We start from the raw sequence: 21,008 nt of genomic DNA on the forward strand, positions 1-21,008 counted from the left end.
TCCGGTTTAGACTACTTTCTACAAGAACACGGCAGGCACAGATGCAGTCTGAGCCGATGAGTCCGCGGCAGAAGATGAGTTTGGTTTCAGTGGGGACCTCGTTCCACCACTGTGGAAGCCAGGACGCTTGGCAGTCCCAAAAGCAGGTGGATATAGGACAGGTGATGTCACCAGGTGGGTGGGGATGTTTAATATTCCAACTTGGTTCAAATTGAAAATCGTCACTTTCGTGTGTTTCCTTTTATATTATGTTGTTTGTATGCGATATGATCCAACTTTTGGAGTAGCCTATAAAATTAAACATAAATATCAAAAGCCTTCGCCCATGCGCGGTCGAGTTCGTTGTTTGTCGTGAGGTTGTATGGAAATAAGTAAATTCCCCAACGTTTAGCGACTGGCCCTGGCAGTACAATGATGAAAATCTAAAAACGAATAACTAACTTAATACATGGTATGTCTAACTGTTACATGTATGATGCATTTATTTATTGCTATATCTTTTGTTTGTTAATGTAGGCCTATGGATGAGAGAACACTGTAGGCCTATTATTTATGTGAGCAGTGCTTGACTGCTGTGATGATATTGGAGTCACCAGGCTTTATGAAGACGTTCTCCCATTGCATCTGTCTTCATCCAGAATAAACAGGAGAAAACCACGTCGTGGTCGGAGCTCATGGACCCCTCGGCACTGCAATGAAACGTGCTGCAGTTGCAGAATAAACGGTTTGCATAAAGTTTAGTTATAATTTATACAGATAACATGAAACAGTTACCAGCTTGCAGATGCACCGAATGCCTTTTTCTGTTGCGCTGCTGTTTACAGTAAACACCTTCATCCGCCACTGGGTAGCAGTAGCGGCGCCAAAGAATTATGATCGCGGGAGCTATGGGGGAATAACCTGACTCGCCAGGTGAATTTCGTTCTACCTTAGGTGGAACAAAATGCATCTGGCAAGAGTCAGTTTCATGGGGGAATGCCTGTTGTTACAGTGAAAGGTTGTTTTCATTATGATATTGTTTCATTCTAATATAAATTATAGTTATTATTATCCACGACTGAAGGCTCATTTGCTTAGCCTTGGAACGTTAAAAAAAAAAATCGCTGATTTGTGATTGGTTGCAAGGAGGAGATGTGGCTGGCCGCCTTTCATATGTTTAACATGGGATGGATGATTTACCTCGCAACAGTGAAACTGAATTGTGATTGGTTATTTTTTATTCTCTTTGCCTCCCTTCAGTGACCAGCACCGGACGTAACATAGTCAGAGTAACTTCGGCCAGCCTCCTGCCTTGCAAAGGCACGTGGCAATTTTTTCAAAATTGTTAACATTTTCATGTAATTAAAAAATATATATTTTTAGAATAATTTCATCATCACGCAAATCTTTTTAAATCACGAGGCTGCGTTGCATCCGTTGCCTCTATTAAGGAACCGCCCCTGACGACGTCACACGGTTGGCTTCAGATAACCTATAGTATCTGTCTGCGTCCTGCAAGACGGAGGCGTAACTTGTAGTAGGAGGCGTAACTTGTACTAGGAGGCGTAACTTGTTCTTTTCTAAATCGCGGTCCACGCGAGATCTTTCTATTTTCGCGGTAAACAAAAAGCGTTGTAAATCACGGTTCACACGAGATCTTCATTGAAGTCTGGTCTTCCGATATTCATGACGGAAAGAAAATTTAAGGCCTAATATTTGAGGTCCGAGTTGCGGTCATTTATGTACCTGCGCACCACTGCTACATAGCCTACAGATCACTTCCGCGATTTAGAAAAGTACTAGACACGCCTCCGACTACAAGTTACGCCTCCGACTACATGTTACGCCTCCTAGTGCAAGTTACGCCTCCTCCGACTATAAGTTACGCCTCCTACTACAAGTTACGCCTCCGTCTGGCAGGACGCAGACAGACCCAACTCCAGATAAACCCGGCCTGTGGCACGTGACGCATGAACGGCGCGCGATTTTTGAGCGAGAGGGACATGAACGGCGGCCGTATTATTCGCGCAGTTTCATTTGGACGGGATTGTATCTCACAGCGGATCCGGTGAGCCAATGAACATAAGAAGTTATGGCTAAATCCAAACGATCGATGGCTTTCCTGGAAGGTTATATTCTGCCGGATAAGGACCAGGATGAAGCGGCGAGCGGCGACGACTCCGAGGGGGACGGCGAGGAGGACACGACCCCAGAGTTCCTCGACATGGAGGTGATGTCCGACTCTAACTCAAAGACGGCGTGGATCAACCAGTCGCCGGGGCCGCCCAAGCGTAAAGGTAATGGGTACATTTGCTGTTAAAAATGGCTTGCAAATATATCCCATTTTTGTGGCGCAACAATAACATCCATAGAGAAGCCATTGTGGGTCACTCTGCAAGTTAATTTCAGTTTCGAGAGACCATCGGTTATGGGGAGTCCGCGTCCGAGGCGGTAAATCAATGGAAGTGTTGGTCACGAATGAAAGATAGATGTATAGTTTATAGAACCCAAGGGAAGATTTTAAGAATGTAACAAGGTATCCTGAGCCAATAATGTTTATTAATGTCGCAATGTGTAATATCCCCCTTTAAAATACTTTTAATCGTTATCTATCCAACATATTGTATGTTCCTGCAATAAAAAGGCTGCTGTTTCAGACCATATAGCAACCTCTGGGTGTGATCACCTAGGACTGTCTGTAGCCAAGGTATACTGAGGAAACAATGGGGGTGTGAACCGACCTAGGCTAAGGTGTGACATTGATTAAAATACAGGCCTAATTTAAAATATGGCATGACGTCTCTATTTTCGCCTGCCTTTCCGCTTCTGTAACATTTTCCGCTGCACACATTTCAACGCATGGGATCAATAAAGGCAGTGTTTCCCGCAGGATTTTTTTCAGCAGCGGAGGTGTGGTCCCCGAACCCTCTAGGGGGGTCCGGGGGCATGCCCCCCCGACCGAAATTATTTTGTACCCTTTACATTGGAATGCATGAATCTGGTGCACTTTGAGAGGAGAATATGCACTTAAATCCTATTCAAACAGTCCTGTGTATTACTGTAGATGGGATTATTGGTGTTGTAACTTTGCCTTTTGTGTCTTCATTTACAGATTTTGTATAGTAATATTTAAACAAAAAATGCCACCATTTATTTACAGATTTTTGCCCAAAGCATAACTGTTTTTTACATAATTTGTTCAAAAATGAAATCTCCTGCAACAATGGGCAAACGCATCTTTTTAAATTATAAACCTAACTAAAATAACACGTGAAAAATAACAAATAAAGCTAATTGAATACCAATCAGTGTGAGCCTTAGCACTACAAATAGACCTCAGGTGAGCTCAGCTCCTTTGTGAGACAGTGAGAGTCAGGGGAAGAGGACAAGAGAGCGACAGGAGGATGAGGACAAAGAAGACAACAGACGGAGAAGTGTGAAGTTTTTGCTCATCCTCAAAGGCTACATCCAGCCTGGGAGCATTTAATTCTCCTGGGCTTTTTAAAGAAGAGCTCCAGGGCTCTTCTGTAGGGGAATAGGGTGGTGGGGGGGCCATGGATGCTGACTCTCAAACAAGTCGCCAGATGCTAATGACCACATGCTTACAGGCGATTAGCATAAATCCCTAACTAAAATACGCGATGAAAACGGATTTTATATGGCAATAAAGAACAACATCGGATCTAACAGTATGGATTCATTTTTCAAAGTTCCCGAAAATATCTAGGCTATAAATTCCTGACTGGATATAAGCTCCTGTAAAGGCTATGAGTGATCCCAAAAAGAGCGACAACACGCGCACACACACACACACACACACACACACACACACACACACACACACACACACACACACACACACACACACACACACACACACACACACACACACACACACATAGGCCTACACACACAATACTAGAGGAAAAACGGCACGGAGGTTGCGGTTTATAGATACAATAAAATGATTGGGCTCAGAGGGTTTTTAACACTGGTGGTCATGTAGCGACACATTTTAGCAACTTACTTTCTCTCTCTCTCTCTCTCTGTCTGTCTCTCTTAGCACTAATTTTCCGCCTTGCTGATCCGTGCGCAAATGCCTTCCGATCCACGCGCAGCTTTCAGTGTTCCGTACTTGTAGAATTGTTTTGTGTAGGCCTACTTGAAGGATTTATTTTCGTACTTCACTGTAAAACGTACTGTATTTGTTTCTGAAGCAAAATGCATTAGTTTGTGAATGATGTTTTGTATTTGCAAACCACACTGAGCGTGTGTGTGAATCATTGTGCGTGAGTAAAACACGTTTTGTGTGCGTGTGAATCGTTATGCGTGAGCAAAACACGTTTTGCGTGTGTGCAGGGTTTTGGCATGATTCTAAATCCATTAAAATCAGGATTCTGAGGATCAATTTCTGAATTTAATCTCAAAATTCTGACTTTAATCTCAGAATTCTGATTTTGATCTCAGAATTCCGAATTAAACTCGGACTAAAAGAGAAAAATATCACAAATGTCCCTTATCCTCCTCCTTAGCTAACAGTCTTTCCTCTGTCTCCTGTATTTGTTCCTCTCATTCTGCAGTCCGATTCAAGACGTTCAGTGGAGATGAGGTCAGGGTGACGGGCCGTTTTGCCCTGAGCGCCCCCTGGTGGCACATCACCTGCCGCACACAAGGCTCCAAGAAGAACTTGACCGTAAAGGGCTCTGCTTGGTACACGATACGCACGGACCTGGACAAAGACGGATGGAGGCCCATTGTTTCCCTGTTTCTGGTGGCGTGCAACGTGACAGATGATTCAATCCAACCGTTCTTCGAGTGGTTGCCCAAGGAACGCCTCGTTACCATTCTGAACTTATTGGAGGTCCTCACTGAGTTTGGGGACACAGACCCCCTGGCGCAGAACATCATTCAACACGTTTCATCCTCAGGTAGGCTTCTGAGAGAGAGAGAGAGAGAGAGAGAGAGAGAGCGCGCCTGCCACAGATTGCTCAATGTGCCATGTTATCCTTAAGCATGCAATCCTTTTGAATAGCTCTGTTCTGTTTCAGATGAATGCAGGAGAGAGAGAGAGAGAGAGAGAGAGAGAGAGAGAGAGAGAGAGAGAGAGAGAGAGAGAGAGAGAGAGAGAGAGAGAGAGAGAGAGAGAGAGAGAGAGAGAGAGAGAGAGAGAGAGAGAGAGAGAGAGAGAGAGAGAGAGAGAGAGAGAGAGCGCCTGCCACAGATTGCTCAATGTGCCATGTTATCCTTAAGCATGCAATCCTTTTGAATAGCTCTGTTCTGTTTCAGATGAATACAGGGGGATGCAGGCGTCCTCTTCTTACCCCTTGGTTATGAAATACTTACCGGTACTTTTACCGCGGCAGTTTGACGCTCTGCTTTCCTCCGCTAGTAGCGAGAACGTGGATAGTCTATTGGCCAAACTAGAAGACATCATTGAAAATGATGTGTGGAAGTTAGGGTTTTCTGAGGTGAGTGCCTCTCTAAATATAATGACACAGCCATACGTTTGACCTGTGCATCATCTATTGTGTTCACACCATCCTGAACTTTGTTCTCCACCGCCTCCCCTCCTCCCTTCCAAAGGTTATGCATAAAGAACTGAAGTTGCGCTGCGAGGCCAAACTCAAGGCGTTCGAAGATTGCGGCTTGCTCGAGACGCTGCCGCGTCTTCAGCACAACGCCCTGTCGGTGTACGATGAGGTGAAGAGGTTCTGTGCGAACACGGGCAGCACCTACATGGAAAAGGACAAACTCTGCAACAATTTGAGAAAATATATACCTGACGAACAGGTGTGGGATACTCTCCCGTTCCTCAAGGAACTGGAGGTGATGATGTGGGACAGACAGAAAGTCGTGCTTCGAACACATCACAAGTACGAATCGGGCATCGCAGACTGCCTGCGCCACCTTGTGGACGCCAAGCAGTGGACGATTCCGATAAACGCTCGGGAGGTTTTGTACGCTCACGCCCAGAGGATTCGGATCGCGAAAGATCCAACGATGGATCCCTCGACCCTTTCCCCCGTGAAGGTGGACCCGGACCAGCTGCTGGCAGCCCAGATGATCTGCTCGGACCCGGTGACGGTCATCAGCGGCTGCGGCGGCTGTGGCAAAACCACGGTGGTCAGCGAGCTGTTCCGGGCGGCGGTGGAGAAGGGACGCCCCGTCTCGTCGTTAGAGTACGCCGATGCCTTCGAAGACACCGAGGACCCCCGGGAAGACCCCGGAGAACACAAGAAGGGGCCCTTCTACGGAGATGAGTCTGGAGAGGACCCCCCAGGATGTCAGTGTGGATGCTCTGTGGGGGGCCGAGCGGGACAGAGCGGGGGGTACCAAGACCCCGGACACCTTCCTGGAACGTCCGACGAGGAGGAGGAGGAGGAGGAGGAGGAGGATATGGAGGAGGAGGAGGATATGGAGGTGGAGAGGCAGGACGATAATCTTTTGGAAAAGCAGATCCTTTTGACCGCCCCCACTGGTCGGGCAGCATCTCTGCTGACGAAGAAAACAGGCTTCCAAGCCTACACCATGCATCAGGTAGGTTGCTTTACGGGCACTCAAAAGACCTCCTGAGGCCTAAAAAATATTTGTGGAATGAAAAAAAAAGTACTTTTTATGTTCGGAAAAAATGCATGCATACAAACAAAGTCAATGGGATAGTTGATACAATTTCATCTGCTGTCTCAAAAAACGACGGTATCTCCTCAGGTGATTTGGAAGTTCAATAATGCAGAAAAAAATGGTGACGGAGAGTTGAATTGGGAGTTCGAGTCGGTGCGCGTCTTGGTGCTTGATGAGGGCAGCCTTGTGCCGGTTGGTCTCCTGCACTCCGTCCTCTCCAAGCTCATCAGCCACGCCGAGCTCCAGAAGTTCATCCTCTTGGGTGAGCGTCTCCGGAATCTGTGGAATCATCTTCAGGCGTTTTACGTGTACATGCGTTTACGTTTTGGTGATTTAGCACTTGTACTCGCGCTTGGAAGTGAACCTGAGTACAAGGAAGGAGTTCAATCCTCCAACCAAAGAAGTAGTACCAGATTGAAAAGGGATTGAATCTTACATATTCTTTATCGTCTAATATACACTAGAAAGTTGTGCATCAACCGTATATCATGGTACCATGGTAGATAGATAGATAGATAATTTATTTAAATTCAAGTATCCAGTAGCTCACGAAGTCAGTCAATAGTCTGACTACGATTGACAAACAACAATATGCACCAACAGTAAAAGTCAATCAAATAAGTCAATAAAAAGTGAGCAATAGTGCACATAATTGAACTTGCATATAAAAAAGAGTCAGAGGTAGATATTAACATTTAAATATTACTGATGAGGAGAGAAACTTATTTTTAGGACGCGTCGGCCACAGGTTAGTGGGAAGTGGAGAGTTTAGGATGGGCAGGAGAGGCCAAGTTAACTGCAATACACTATGGGAGAAGTGGGAAAGTCTGCAAGCATGGCTGCAAGAAGGTTGAAGGAATCTACATAACAAAGACGTCAGACGTTTGGCCCGGCCTTAGTATCAGACATAGTAGTGGGAATGCAAATGTGAACTTTCTTCACCTCTCTCAATTGGAGAGAGGAAGGGATGTATCTTAAGACACAGGGAGAATGTACACAGTTCATTTTAATGTGAATATTTATATAAACCAGGTTGATGTAATTTTTATATGATTGTATATTATAGAAATTATTGATATTTCCACGACAATTACACAATAGCAGTAGCACATTGTCCTGTGTGTGGGGGGGGTGAGTTGTGGTGAGAGAGGGGGGGGGGGGGGAAGGGTCACGACAGAAGAGAACAGAAAGCTATGCCGGACGTGGAGTGGAGACTCATTGCTCCTAAATGCACCACTGAGCGCCACTGGAAGTCATTCCTTAAACTCTAGAACTCCTCCCTCTGATAATCGGAAAAATTACTATTTACTATTTAAAATAAACAAACTATAATTTATTCTTTCACTCTTAATTTTCATTGCTATTTGCAATGTAAATATTGAATTGTAAATATAACCCACTAAGAGATGTCCACTTCTTACTTTTTTTTATTTTTATTTTATTTTATTGTATTTTATTTATTCATTTATTTATAATCTTATCTTATCTTCTATGCTTGTAGGGTTAGCTTGTAGGGTATTTATATTTCTATTGTATGGAGCACCTGGAACAACAATTTTCCCCCGGGGATCAATAAAGTATTTCTGATTCTGAACCTGTCTGTCTGTCTGTGTGTCTCCAAAGGCGACGTGAAGCAGCTGCCCAGCATCCAGCCAGGGAGCGCCCTAGAGGACCTCTTCTCCAGCCTAAATTCGGTCAAATACAACGTGGAGATGAGGAACAACCACCGCTCTGAGTCCGAACTCATCGTCCAAAACGCGAAGCGGTGAGTGGCTTTCGAACCGCGTTTTATAAAGAACAGGTTCACGACTGCGTTGAAGCGTCTCCCTGCACGGTCGTTGCGTTGCGTCGACGTGGAACCATAAGTGAGCGTTTAGGCATCCATGTCCTAACACCTACTTATTCTTTCTAGTGCTGTCAAGCGATTAAAATATTTAATTGTGATTAATCACATTAATGTCATAGTTAACTCAAGATTAATCGCAAATCTTTTTCTATGCTAAATATCCCTTGATTTCTTTGTCCCATTAATTTTTTCTAATTTTAATGCTCTTATCAACATGGAGAAGTGCATCGGCTTGCCTTGTGCAAATGTTTTTTTATTAATAACAACATTGGCATATACTGATCAAAACAGGACGATACAAAAAAAAAGCCTATAGTCCCTGTTTTCCCACCCTCCGTCTTCAGAATTGCCGCCATAGGGATGGGTCAAAGCTCTGAGCCGTTGGAGTTTGACCACGTCGTGAGCCTTCCCGGGCCGTTCAACATACCCCCCGGCAAAAAGTTCATCCACATCTGTCTCCCTGCCCGCAAGGGCGATGACGGTAAGTCCAACGTTTATTTATTCATAGGTACCTGTCATACGTAAAATACTAATCTGAGTCCCTGTCAGGCCGTGCCATTGCATCTAGTCAATACTAGGGCTGGCCCGAATACCATTTTTCAGGCTTCGAATACTCGTTGGTTTATCCGAGCGAATATTCGAATACTCGTTCCAGAAAAACACCCCTTCAAAAACAACATCAATAGTCCCTATATACTCCCTGGAACCGATTTTGACAGTATCTGCATATTTTGTTGAAGATTTAATAGCTTTTGAACGTTAATTAGTAGGCCTAAGTAGGTTGAAGTTCCTTCGTTTTTCCCCGTGAAAGCGAACAGCTGTTGCTCCGTTCCAAATCAGCTGTTCTCTGCCATCTCAGCCCTTACGGGAGCTTTTCAATGCATCCTGGAACGTGCATCTTTTCAGGGAATTTGTACAATAAATCCATAACAAATACCGAACATTGATTGTCTTATGTGTCCATATTATATCCATTATATTGACCGGGTAGTCCCAAGACGCTCACGCTCTGCAGCAAGCCAGTCACAGTTGATTGGCGCGGCGCTGTACAGCGAACGTAAACAAACAACTAAGCTAAGGTTAGCATTTCGCTAAGCATTACTTTTCCTCCCAAGATCCTGCTAATGTTGTGTTGTAAAGTAAAGGGAAACATATCTATTCTTCCTCCACCTCTCTCGCTTCTCTGCTTGGTGTCGCTTATAGTTGGCCTCCCTCGCTCTGGTAACGTCAGGCACGTGAAAAAAAAAAAAAGAAGCTCAGAATACTGATTTAAACTTTGAATACTAATTTTCCGAACGAGTATTCGAATATTCGAATAATTCGGGCCAGCCCTAGTCAATACTAGATATTGTCAAAGTACATCAACATGGGAGATTAGGTGGAGAAATGCAGGCATTGCACCATCTGTTTTTGTTTTCAGATCTACAAAAGGCGGTCAAATGGCTGATGGGCTCAGCACCTGGGTTGGATGATGATACAAAATCTCAATTCATTGCATACAGAAGGTAAAATAGTTTATCTATCGAGCTATGAATACAGCTTCTGAGAAAAGAAGAGGTATTCTACAACACCGTGGTCCGGTCTTCTAATAAATAACAAATAATTGCTTCTCTTTTTAGGGCGGATGTTGACTTGATCAATGAACTCTGTTGTTCCCACTATAATGAGCACACAACCAAGTAAGTATTAACGATTCTGTAGAATACAAATGTGGCTGAATTCATGAACACCATTTCCCACAATTTTGTTTTTTTTCTCCCTCACCCATGCATAGAGATCATAAGGGCAAGTTTAAGTTTCAGCGTGGAGACAAAGTCTGTGTCACCAAGAATGCCCTTATTGGTCAGGAGGATGCTAAAGCCCAAAGACATCCTGGAGATGATGATGATAAAAACCTCAGACTCTGCAACGGAGAGATATTCTTCATCACTGAGGTCAGTGACCAGTCAACAAAAGTGAATAAATGCAATGTAGATAAAGTGCGTACGATTAGTGCGTACATTAAGTGCCAGGACGTACAACATACAATGGTGGCCAGAAGGGGCTGGGTTGCTATGCAGAGTCGAGGTGAACTCTGAACAGGTGAGTTTTGAGTATTTTGCGGAAGCTGGTGAGCGACTCTGCGATCCTGACGTCGGCAGGGAGCTCGTTCCACCACTGAGGTCCCAAAACAGAGAAAAATTGTGACGTTGTAGATCGGAGGGATCGACCTTGTAAAGTAGCTGTGTGTGTGGGTCAGGGTGCAGGTGTCTGTCTGTCTGTCTGTCTGTCTGTCTGTCTGTCTGTCTGTCTGCCTGCCTGCCTGCCTGCCTGCCTGCCTGCCTGCCTGCCTGCCTGCCTGCCTGCCTGCCTGCCTGCCTGCCTGCCTGCCTGCGCATGTTGTGGAGCCTTGTAGAAAGCGGCTTGTCAGCAGCTGGTGTTGTGATGACATTCTGATGTGGAGCCATCGAGATGTCACCTCATCACACACACGTTGGCATCTAATGGCCCTTATTTTGTCCAACATCAGATCCCCCACAGAACAACAGGTCTAAGAGCAATCTTGCCCATGTTTCAAACCCGACTATTGTTTCAACCTAGAGAAGGTGTAGGCGGCTTGTGATTGGCTTGATTTGAATAACGCTAACCCAATAGGAATCAGTGGGTTCCATCTTTTTGCATGTGAACAGGTAATGATTTGGAGGTAACTGATAGCCCTTGTCATGTGTTTTGATATTCTGTGTTTTGTGATTAATTCAAGGGATGATAACGGGAGTGACTCTAACAGGCTGCTCCCTCCCTCTCTCCGTTCGCTGTCGCCCCCCCCCCCCCCCCCCCCCCCAGGACCACACAGAGGTGGACCACCGTGGCCGAAAGAAGCGCAAGCTGACCCTCGACGAGCGGCCGGGCCGCGTCATCAAGGCCAAGTACCGGGCTCTGCTGGGGAGCTGCAAGCTGCGCCACGCCTGGGCCAGAACCATCCACACCTTCCAGGTGCGTGTGGCCCTAACCTTTTATCCAAAGTGACTTACAATGGCCACATTAGTCAGAAGAAAGAGACGCAACAATATATCTCTGTGGGTACAGTAAGGATGTTCATAGAACCAAGTGACAAGCAATAGAATAGAATAACTTTATTGTCATTGCACATGTTACAGAGCAACGAAATTAACATAACAGTTACTCTACCATCGCTAGGTTAACCCATTCCGCATAAAGTTGCATAAATACGGCGCATATTTCATCGCATTTTTTAAGAAAACGTGCCGCATAATCAAGGTTTTTTTGGCCGCACCAATAAAAAAAAAACGCAGCATTTTTCTGGAGGGACTAAATAGGGGTGTGGGGGGGGGAGATTATGCAGAGTCTCTGCAGGTGAACGCTGAACAAGTGAGTCTGGAGCACTGTTGTTTTCGTCAGGCAAGACGAAAACGAAAATGACGTCGTCAGACCCCTTTTTTCCATGACGAAAATGAGACTAAGACGAACGTCACCAAAGCCATATAAAGACTAAAATGTGACGAAAAATGTAGACATTTTCGTCAGACGAGAACTAGACGAGACTAAATTGTTAGTGAGTGGACGAACAAAGTTTCAAAACATGCTTTTTTCCCGCCAACTATAATATGCGTGCAATGTCAATCAAGAGCTCAGACATCAGAAATGGAGCCAGCTGCTTGTCCTAACAGTCACGCCCCCATCACACACTAAAAGCCTCGCTCGCGCGCAGCTGCGCCTGCACGCACACGGCACACACACACTCATACACTACAGAGAGAGGCTGGTGGACGAGGCACACACACACTCATACACTACAGAGAGAGGAGAATGGCTGTGGCACGTTTACGTCTGCTGCTGCTGCTGCAGTGCAGGTCTATTACCTCGTCACCGGTGCAGAACCCTGCCTCAGATCCCAGTCCTCGAACACGGAGCCAGTAAGCGGCAAACACCTCGACCGCACGCCACGGTCGTCCGCGTTCACCCGACCCCTTTGCACACTTCAGCTCGTTTACTCTCTCCACATATGGCACATGTGCTGACCGTGCAAACAAACCGAAACTCACCTTTTGAAAGTTAGATCGGTCTCAGTGTGCTTCATTATGATAAATGTATTGGCCTATTAAATAAATACACGCATCTTATGTATATTTGATTTTTGACTAAAACCTTTTGAGTTTTCGTCGGACTAAAACTAGACTAAAACTTTCAAAGATAGAAATGACTAAAATGGGACTAAAACTAAGAAGCATTTCGTCAAAAAGACTAAGACTAAAACTAAATCTAAAATGCCTGCCAAAAACAACACTGGTCTGGAGTCTTTAGCGGCCGTCCAGCAAAGGAGGTGGCGTAAACACTAGCCAGGTTATCTAGTTGTCTGTTTTTCTAATCACCCCCCCCCCCCCAGGGTTCCGAGACCGAAACGGTCGTGTACGTGGTGGGCACGGGCGGCTTCCAGAACTGGAGGACCGTGTACACGGCCGTCACCAGGGGCCAGAAGCGTGTCTACGTGGTCTCCACCGAAGAGGGGCTCCAGGCGGCCATCAAGCGGAAGCCGGACCCCCGGCTGACGCGCCTCGCGGGCCTGGTCAAGGAGAAGGTGGTGCAGATGGTTCAGGGGTCCCCCCGACTCCAGCGCGACCGACGCGGATCGCCGAGGTCCACGCCCCAGTGGTCCACGCCACAGAAGGCCACGCCCCAGTGGGCCACGCCCCAGAAGGCCACGCCCCAGAAGGCCACGCCCCAGAAGGCCACGCCCCAGAAGGCCACGCCCCAGAAGGCCACGCCCCAGAGGACCACGTCCCAGAAGGCCACGCCCCAGAGGTTCACGCCCCTGAGGACCACGCCCCTGAGGACCATGTCCCAGAAGGCCACGCCCCAGAGGTTCACACCCCAGAGGACCACGCCCCTGAGGACCACGCCCCTGGTCCCGCCGCGGCAGACACCCGGTACCAAGACCATCGTTAAGCGCCTGTGGGCGGCGGGAGGCCCGGTGGAGGCTCCAGCTGGCTCGCCCGTGAAGGAGATCGTTGACGACCAAACGGGAAATGCCCGCATCGGGGCAGCAGCAGCAGCCAAGACGGTGTTCGAATTCTTTTCTACTCCCAGAAAGAAAACAAAGGTGAGTGGTGTTTCCCTCAGGTGGGAGATAAAGGCTGCAGATCTGCAGCGGAGGCTGCAGATTGTGGTGGCATAGTAGGCAAGGCAAGGCAACTTTATTTATATAGCACTTTTCATACACAAGGCAGACTCAAAGTGCTTCACATATAAACATTGTCATACAATAAAATAAAATGATAGATAAGTAAAAGAAAACATATGCAAGAAATGAGTAAAATAGAAAGTGCAATGTATTAAGAGAAAAATAAATTGAAAGTTAAAAAGGCTTTTTGGTAAGTAAAATTGAAAGTGCAATGTATTTAAGATCAGATCAACAGTCTCTCTGGAACCCAAGTCGGGACTACAACCCGACCTAAAGGACAATATTCTAGGACTCTAACCCAGCTTCTAGGACTCTAGCCCAGACCAAAGGCCTTATTCAACAAAACTCAGGACTCTAACCCTTATACACAAACTCAGGACTCTAACCCTATACAAACAAACTCAGGACTCTAACTAGGGCTGGGCGATTAATCGAATGTTGATCGCGATTTCGATGTTAGCGTCAAACGATCAAAGAATTAACATAATCAATTTTTTCGATTATTTTGATATTTAATGTTTTATAGAAAAGGCAGAACAGCTGGATACATATCTGGATGTTATTTTAGTTCGAAACATTTTCTTTTTGAGCATTTTGTGTATTTTTTTAAGGCGAAATTTCAAAGTTCTCAGTTACATCGGTTTTTTTTTTGGGAGAGACACGCTGAATAAATACATCATGTTTTCAAACTCAAAAATAATCGTTTGCATAATCGTGATTTCAATATTGACCAAACTAATCGTGATTATGATTTTTCCCATAATCGAGCAGCCCTAGTTCACACTGCATCCGTCCGTTGACGGAACCCATTGCCCTTGATTGGGGCCCTCTCGAAAAGTTCTTCCGTTCTCTCAGCTCAGAGATATTTTCAACTTTTCAGGCATCGACGGATGCGTCGGCCAATCAGAACGCAAATATACGCAAATACACTGTCCAATGAAATCGCCTTTGTAATACGACCAAGCAAAATACATGGGTGTGTCAAAAAGCCCCCATACCTCCTGTCATCCGTCGATGGACGTGTGAACGCGGCGTTAGCTGAGTCGTTATTACTATTATTATTATTATTATTATTATTGTTGTTATTATTGATTTCCAAATATGGGCGTGGCCATATGTTTTTCGAAATGCTCCAGCCAGTCATAGTGATGCTCTTGCTCGCTGGGCTCTTGCCAAATCCGGTTGCAAGTATATTGATATATTTTCATCATTATTCGGTGTAGTTTAGATTAAGTAGTTTTGATATAATTTTTGATTAGTCTGCTAAACTTTCCTAGGTTACCAACGTTGTACTTTTACTTTGACAGAATCCTTGTCAGCAGCTTGCTTGGCGTGAACTGAAACTCTTCCCCTTAGTGTTGATTGTTCTGATCATTTCTTAAATTTTTAAAGCTTTCATTTACATTTACATTTATGGCATTTAGCAGACGCTTTTATCCAATGCAACTTACAATAAGAACATTTGCCAGGAGAAGCCTACCAATAGGATCAACACTGATCTACAGAGAGAAACGGGATGTCAACTTGCAAGATCAGGATGGTCGAACAAGGATTATGTTAGACAGTACTTGCCTCTAAAACCACCTGTGGGAATTCAAACATAATTGTGACACAGTATATAAATGATAATTCATGTAAACTAATTTCATCACACTACATAACCATGATATACATTGAAGGTTTGATTAACGTGTCACATTTGTTTAAGCACCACTAAAAGTTTTCAGCCTTTCTCATTCTGAACTCGACAGATTTAACGATATAAAATTTCACGACAGAATTGAATTGAATGTCCTGCCTGCGGCAGACATGATTACAACCTGTCCGTCTTACTAAGATACAGTCTACTTCCCACCCCACAGCAATAATTACACTCCATTCATAAAAGCCCTGGATCATTTCACACAGGTTAAGTACCACACTCTATAAGAGAGGAATGCTATTTACTTTTATGTTATTTCTGCGTTCAAGAAATATACGAAATAATCTCGGCAACAAGGCACACCCAGACGTAGAACGATCTTAACCTCGAACCGTCGTCTGGATTATTTTTCCTTTTTTTTTTTTTTTTTACTTGAGAGTTTTCATTTAACTTGCTTGCATTACTTTTTAACTGGAAAAAGGCGCTACTGTGTGAGCCAGCGTCGCTTTAAAACCAGAAGACTGTGCCTGGTGTCCCTGTCTGTAATGGTTCCCCTCAGCGAATCAACGCCACCTTGTAAAATCACACTGACGCATAATTGATCGCCTTCAGTGACGAGCGTTTCGATTCACCGCAAAGTGACCGCTCGGAAGGGGCCCACACTAAATTCACTAAACGTGTGTCTCTGTGCGTCTCTCCGTGTGTGTGTGTGTGTGTGTGTGCGCTTCGTGGACCCAGATGCAGCAGCAGGTGGGCATGGTCCCGGGGGCAGGCGGCGTGGCGACGGGGCCCACGGCGGACCCGGAGAAGCGCAAGCTGATCCAGCAGCAGCTGGTCCTGCTTCTGCACGTGCAGAAGTGCCAGCGACGGGAGCAGGCCAACGGGGAGGTGAGGGCCTGTACCCTCCCCCACTGCCGCACCATGAAGAACGTCCTCAACCACATGACCCACTGCCAGACCGGCAAGTTGTGCCAGGGTGAGTCTCTCCTCCTCTGGGCGGTGGTGTAGGGGTGCTCGATGGGGGGGGGGGGGGGGGGGGGTTGGTTTTGATTTCAGATCCACATACTCCCACACTTTCCATTCATAACGAAAAGATCTCGACTTGGGTTCGGAGCAGAGTAGAAAAAAAACATTTTGACAGCTTTTTTAATCAAAATTCTCAATGTATTGTAGTTACATGACAAAATTACGTTCACATATATTTTATTGCTATGTTGACGATGAGACGGCAAAAAAATAAATATATTGTTTTTAGTAGGGATGGGCACGAGTAGTAAATTCCAAACTCGAGTGATCGAAGGAATTCCTCGAGGATCAATCGAGTACTCTTTAAATCAAATCTATTTTTAGAATGCAACGCATCTGCAGCAGGAATAGGCCTGATGATGAACGGCAATATTACCAACCAAACATGTGATGCTTATTCTCCATCAAAACAGTCAGAGTAATCAGAGTATTCATTATTTATTTTTGCAAACGTTCAAAACACATTTTCCTTACAAAAATAAATATGCGTCTCACAATTTAAATCACGTCGAACCAAGGCCTGTAACAGTTTAAAAAAAACGAAACAAGTAGCCTAACCATTGCAAATAATTTAAAGCTGCAAATAAAACGGCAGCAAATGGACTATGGAAATACTCAGCGTTGTGATCTTCTCTACACGCCCGGGATTACAGCTGCGTCTTGCGGAGGTGAAAATAGTCGACACACTTTCACTTTCACCGTTGCTGCGGGTCTGCTTTCCCGAACTCACCGTTGTGTTTCAGGAGCATATGTTGCCGCATAGTACTTTCTGGTAGCTCGATTTCGCTTGGCATATTTTACATTTCACCTTATGATCTCCTATTTCTTTAAAGTATTTCAATTCTTCGCTGCGCTTTGCTTTAACCGCCATCTCTTAACTTTTTGAATTCTGGCGTGCCTGCACACGGCACGGAACGCGCCATGGAAATGGATGCATTTAATTTTCTTTGTGCCCACGTCATGCGTTAGTGGCGCCGACAGAAAATTGATACATTTGCTTCTGAAAACTTTGTTTGTGTGTGTATATGCAAACTCGAGTTTGCCTGTCCACCAACCGAGTTCATTTGTAACGAGGAGTACTCGAGTAATCGATTCCTCACGCCCATCCCTAGTTTTTAGGGTTCACCTCTCTTTTAAGTACAAAATCAGAGAACGGGATTGTCCCGTTGCGTCTTCCTAACCAGCGAGGAGTAAAACTCTTGGCCCGTCTCCTCTTCTCGACGTCTCATTCTCCCTCTGCTCTCCCCCTCTCTGCAGTGGCTCACTGTGCGTCGTCCAGGCAGATCATCTCCCACTGGAAGAACTGCACGCGGCACGACTGTCCTGTCTGCCTGCCGCTGAAGAACGCCAGTGACGAGAGGAACCAGCAACGTAAGGCCCTCAGCCTCTCCCACTCAGCCCTCTCCCCCCCCCGCCTCCACCCTCTCCACCTACCTCACCCACTTAGCCCTCCACCCTCTCCACCTACCTCACCCACTCAGCCCTCTCCACCCCTGCCTCCCTACTCATCATCATCAGCAATAGCGGCGGCGTTGGCCGCCCCTCGTGAACGGAGTCCGCTCTGCTCCTGAATGTTACTGAATTATCTGCGTGGCACAGAGAGAGCGCTTGTTATTGACTCCCACTCAGCCTGATAGTACTCCGGGCTTCAGCGCAGAGATAACCAGCGAGACCACTCGGCCGTGCAGATTACCCACACCTGCTCCCCCTTTTCCGTGTACATCCTCCCCTTAATCGCCTCTGCAGGTCGAGATGTATATTTAAAACAATTATAATAACAACACAGATGTCACCCCAAAGCGATCATTTATAATTTGCTTGAATGCAAAAAAAAAAGGCACTTAGTCGTATTCACGTCGTGTTCATTATTATTCCGGTTCTGTGGCGCATCCGCATGCGGATTCCTCCAGAGGGGCTTGGCCGTAGAGGTTCTCTAGAGGAGAGCCGGCCGCTAAATCCCGTCCGCCCTCCACAGGTTCAGGGCTGTGGAGGAGTCGCTGTGGCTGAGCCGTGAGAGGCAACTCTGTGTTCCCTCTGGGAAGCCCTGGTTTAAGGTGGGGGGGGGGGGAGGTACGTAGTTATCGTGGAGCTTTTGGGTATGCAAACAGTCAATTATGGAGTACAGGTGAAACGATTTAATATTAAGTTTGATTCCTCATGAATAAACTATTATAAGAATACAATATTTATAAAATATTTTATTATTAATATAATATATTATTAATATTTAGCAAATATTCTCTTATAATTATTGCATGCAGTCGGAAGCACTGATTCCGCCCCCAATGCCTGCCCGCTGAAGAGCCGTCTCAGTGTGCACCACCATGGCCTCCACACTCCCTCTCGTGCAGCAGAGTTACGCCCCGTGCCCACTACCTCCGTCAGTTGACCGTTGCCCATTGACTTTGAATGGGGACGGACGCGCAATGCATTGTGGATCCGTCCGTTCAGTTGGAGCGTTCGCCACCGTCAGAAAGTTGAAAAATGTTCAACTTTTTCGGCAGCGACGGTTCCGTCATCCAATCAGATCGCGTATGCAAATGTAGGCACTGTGACGCGACTCGGGCTCTGACGATACTGGAAAGCGGGAAAGCGGGTCATCTTGCCTCGCAACAAGCAGGAAGAAGCGGGAAGAACCCGGCGAACCGATTTGATTGGCTGACGGATGCATCTGCTAACTACTCCCCCATCCGTCAGCCACGCCTTCCCACGTCCGTTGACTGACGGTGCAGTGGGCACGAGGCGTAAGCCAGGCTCGTAATCCGACACCCAGGGGAGGAGCTCGGTGGCTCCCCTCTCAGTGGGGGGCGGGGCCGGCGCTCTGATTGGACGAGGGCCCCTGTGACGGGTTTAAATGCCCCACAGAGGCAGCGTGCTCCGTGTCAGCGCTGCGGACCGCAGGGAAGCGGCGCTGAGATCTTAACCCTGGCTGTTCCCAGAGCAGCTGGAGCTACGGCAGCATCGCACACAGGAGGGCCGCTGCTTACTTTTTATTCAGGGAATGACGCAACAGTTGACAACTTTGATTGTTTTTACTGATGGTATAAGTTCATAGTGTACTTTTACTTTTTTGTTTAATATATAAAACATAATATATAATAATTTTAATATTTTATCGCTATAAAATGTGATTGAAAAGAAAAAATAAATTAAATTACATGCAATGTATTTTATATTTTATCGGTGTGTAGGCGGCCCAAATAATTAACTATGTACATATTTCCAGAATAAGCTTTGCAAATATTGAACAGCATTTGTCTTCGGTCTTCCTAATTTCTAACCGGCTCCTGAAACATAGTTCTACTTCTCAAGCGAGGCCTGCCTCCCCATCAGTACCCCTCCCCCCCTAACCGTCCTACACTCTGTCGTCCTGTTCCCCCCCCACCTCCCTCCAGCCATGCTGAGCTCCCCCGGCGGCGGCCTAGGGTTTAGGGATTAGGGCTGGGTGAATAATCGAGTTTTGATCGCGATCTTGGCGTCAAACGATCACAAAATTAACAATCTTTATTTTTTTATAGAAAGGGCAGCTGGATACATATCTGTCTATTATTTTTGATTGGAACATTTTCTTTTTGACCATTTTGTGTATTTTTTTAAGGCGAAATTTCAAAGTTCTCAGTTACAAAGTTTTTTCTGAGAGAGACTTATGCCGCTTTTCCACCGCACATGTAGCTCGACTCGACACGACACGTCTCGACACCACTCGACACGGTAGCAGCACGGGTCCTTTTCCACCGCAAATAGTACCTCCTGGACGTGGGCGGGGTCGGCTGCGCGAAAGGGCCGCGACGTATTTTTGTACGCGACGCAAACAACACCTACGTAACCCACACATGGACAGAACCCACATAACAACAATGGAGAACATCGATGCGATGGTATTCGTGTTCGTATTATTAGCTGGCATGTTGAAGAAGTGGAATATGTTGGCTGCGGCGCTGCTATGGCTGTTACCAGCATGGTTGCCATGTCGCTCTCGTGACTTCGTCACACTCTCTGGCCAATCAGTGGCCGGCCGTCTGCCGACGTCACCTTTTAGCATCGGCTCAGCCGCTTGGAACCTAGAGCGAGGCGGTACTAGAAAAAGCAGCCACTTCAGGTACCAGATACCATGTTTTCGTGGTGGAAACGCAAAAAAGGCGAGCTGAGTCGAGTCGAGTCGTGTCGAGCTGGTACCATGCAGTGGAAAAGCGGCATAAATAAACAAACGTGTTTTCGAACAAAAAATAATCGGGATTTCAATATTGACCAAAATAATCATGATTATGATTTTTCCCATAATCGAGCAGCCCTAACTCTAACCCTTATACAAACAAACTCAGGACTCTAACCCTTATACAAACAAACTCAGGACTCTAGCCCTTAAACAAACAAACTCAGGACTCTAACCCTTATACAACCTTTCTCTCTGGTATCAGATCATGTATTTTTCTGGTAAAAATAGAAAATAAAGGGAAAGTTAAAAAGGCATTTTAGTAAAATAAAGGTAAAGTATTTAAGATTTAGCAGTATTCCCTGCTGTGACGCCGCTCGATGTTTACAAGGCGAGCTCACTTAAGTTGATATTGCAATAGATGCATTTCTGGCAAGAGTAATGGCATTCTTCCGTCGTGGCTTATCTTCCGCATATAGGCTGTTCGGTCGGCCCATTCATCTGGAAGCTAGGTGCTTTGCGACAAGACTTGGTGACACATTGATGGGGAGAAACTTCTTTT

General features: G+C 45.9%; 1 protein-coding gene across 3 annotated transcripts in view; it reads left to right on the forward strand.

Moving 5' to 3' along the window:
- LOC132454889 (DNA helicase B-like) overlaps nucleotides 1–21,008 on the forward strand; it is a 36,731-nt gene that overhangs the window by 13,883 nt on the left and 1,840 nt on the right. The window contains exons 2-16 of one of the 3 annotated variants that reach the window (XM_060048477.1): nucleotides 639–2,276; nucleotides 4,560–4,907; nucleotides 5,266–5,447; nucleotides 5,563–6,516; nucleotides 6,688–6,862; nucleotides 8,224–8,365; nucleotides 8,791–8,927; nucleotides 9,867–9,951; nucleotides 10,066–10,125; nucleotides 10,221–10,380; nucleotides 11,270–11,419; nucleotides 12,831–13,544; nucleotides 16,006–16,243; nucleotides 17,551–17,664; nucleotides 19,689–20,413. In XM_060048477.1, coding sequence (XP_059904460.1) covers nucleotides 2,072–2,276; nucleotides 4,560–4,907; nucleotides 5,266–5,447; nucleotides 5,563–6,516; nucleotides 6,688–6,862; nucleotides 8,224–8,365; nucleotides 8,791–8,927; nucleotides 9,867–9,951; nucleotides 10,066–10,125; nucleotides 10,221–10,380; nucleotides 11,270–11,419; nucleotides 12,831–13,544; nucleotides 16,006–16,243; nucleotides 17,551–17,664; nucleotides 19,689–19,732 — 3,708 coding nt within the window. In that variant the 5' untranslated portion in view covers nucleotides 639–2,071 and the 3' untranslated portion in view covers nucleotides 19,733–20,413. Of the gene's footprint in view, nucleotides 1–638; nucleotides 2,277–4,559; nucleotides 4,908–5,265; nucleotides 5,448–5,562; nucleotides 6,517–6,687; nucleotides 6,863–8,223; nucleotides 8,366–8,790; nucleotides 8,928–9,866; nucleotides 9,952–10,065; nucleotides 10,126–10,220; nucleotides 10,381–11,269; nucleotides 11,420–12,830; nucleotides 13,545–16,005; nucleotides 16,244–17,550; nucleotides 17,665–19,688; nucleotides 20,414–21,008 lie in introns of those variants that run through there. The other 2 variants (XM_060048476.1, XM_060048478.1) reach the window with 2 other exon arrangements.

The sequence above is a fragment of the Gadus macrocephalus genome, chromosome 4 (genome assembly GCF_031168955.1).
Source record: "Gadus macrocephalus chromosome 4, ASM3116895v1".
Classification (NCBI taxonomy): domain Eukaryota; kingdom Metazoa; phylum Chordata; class Actinopteri; order Gadiformes; family Gadidae; genus Gadus; species Gadus macrocephalus.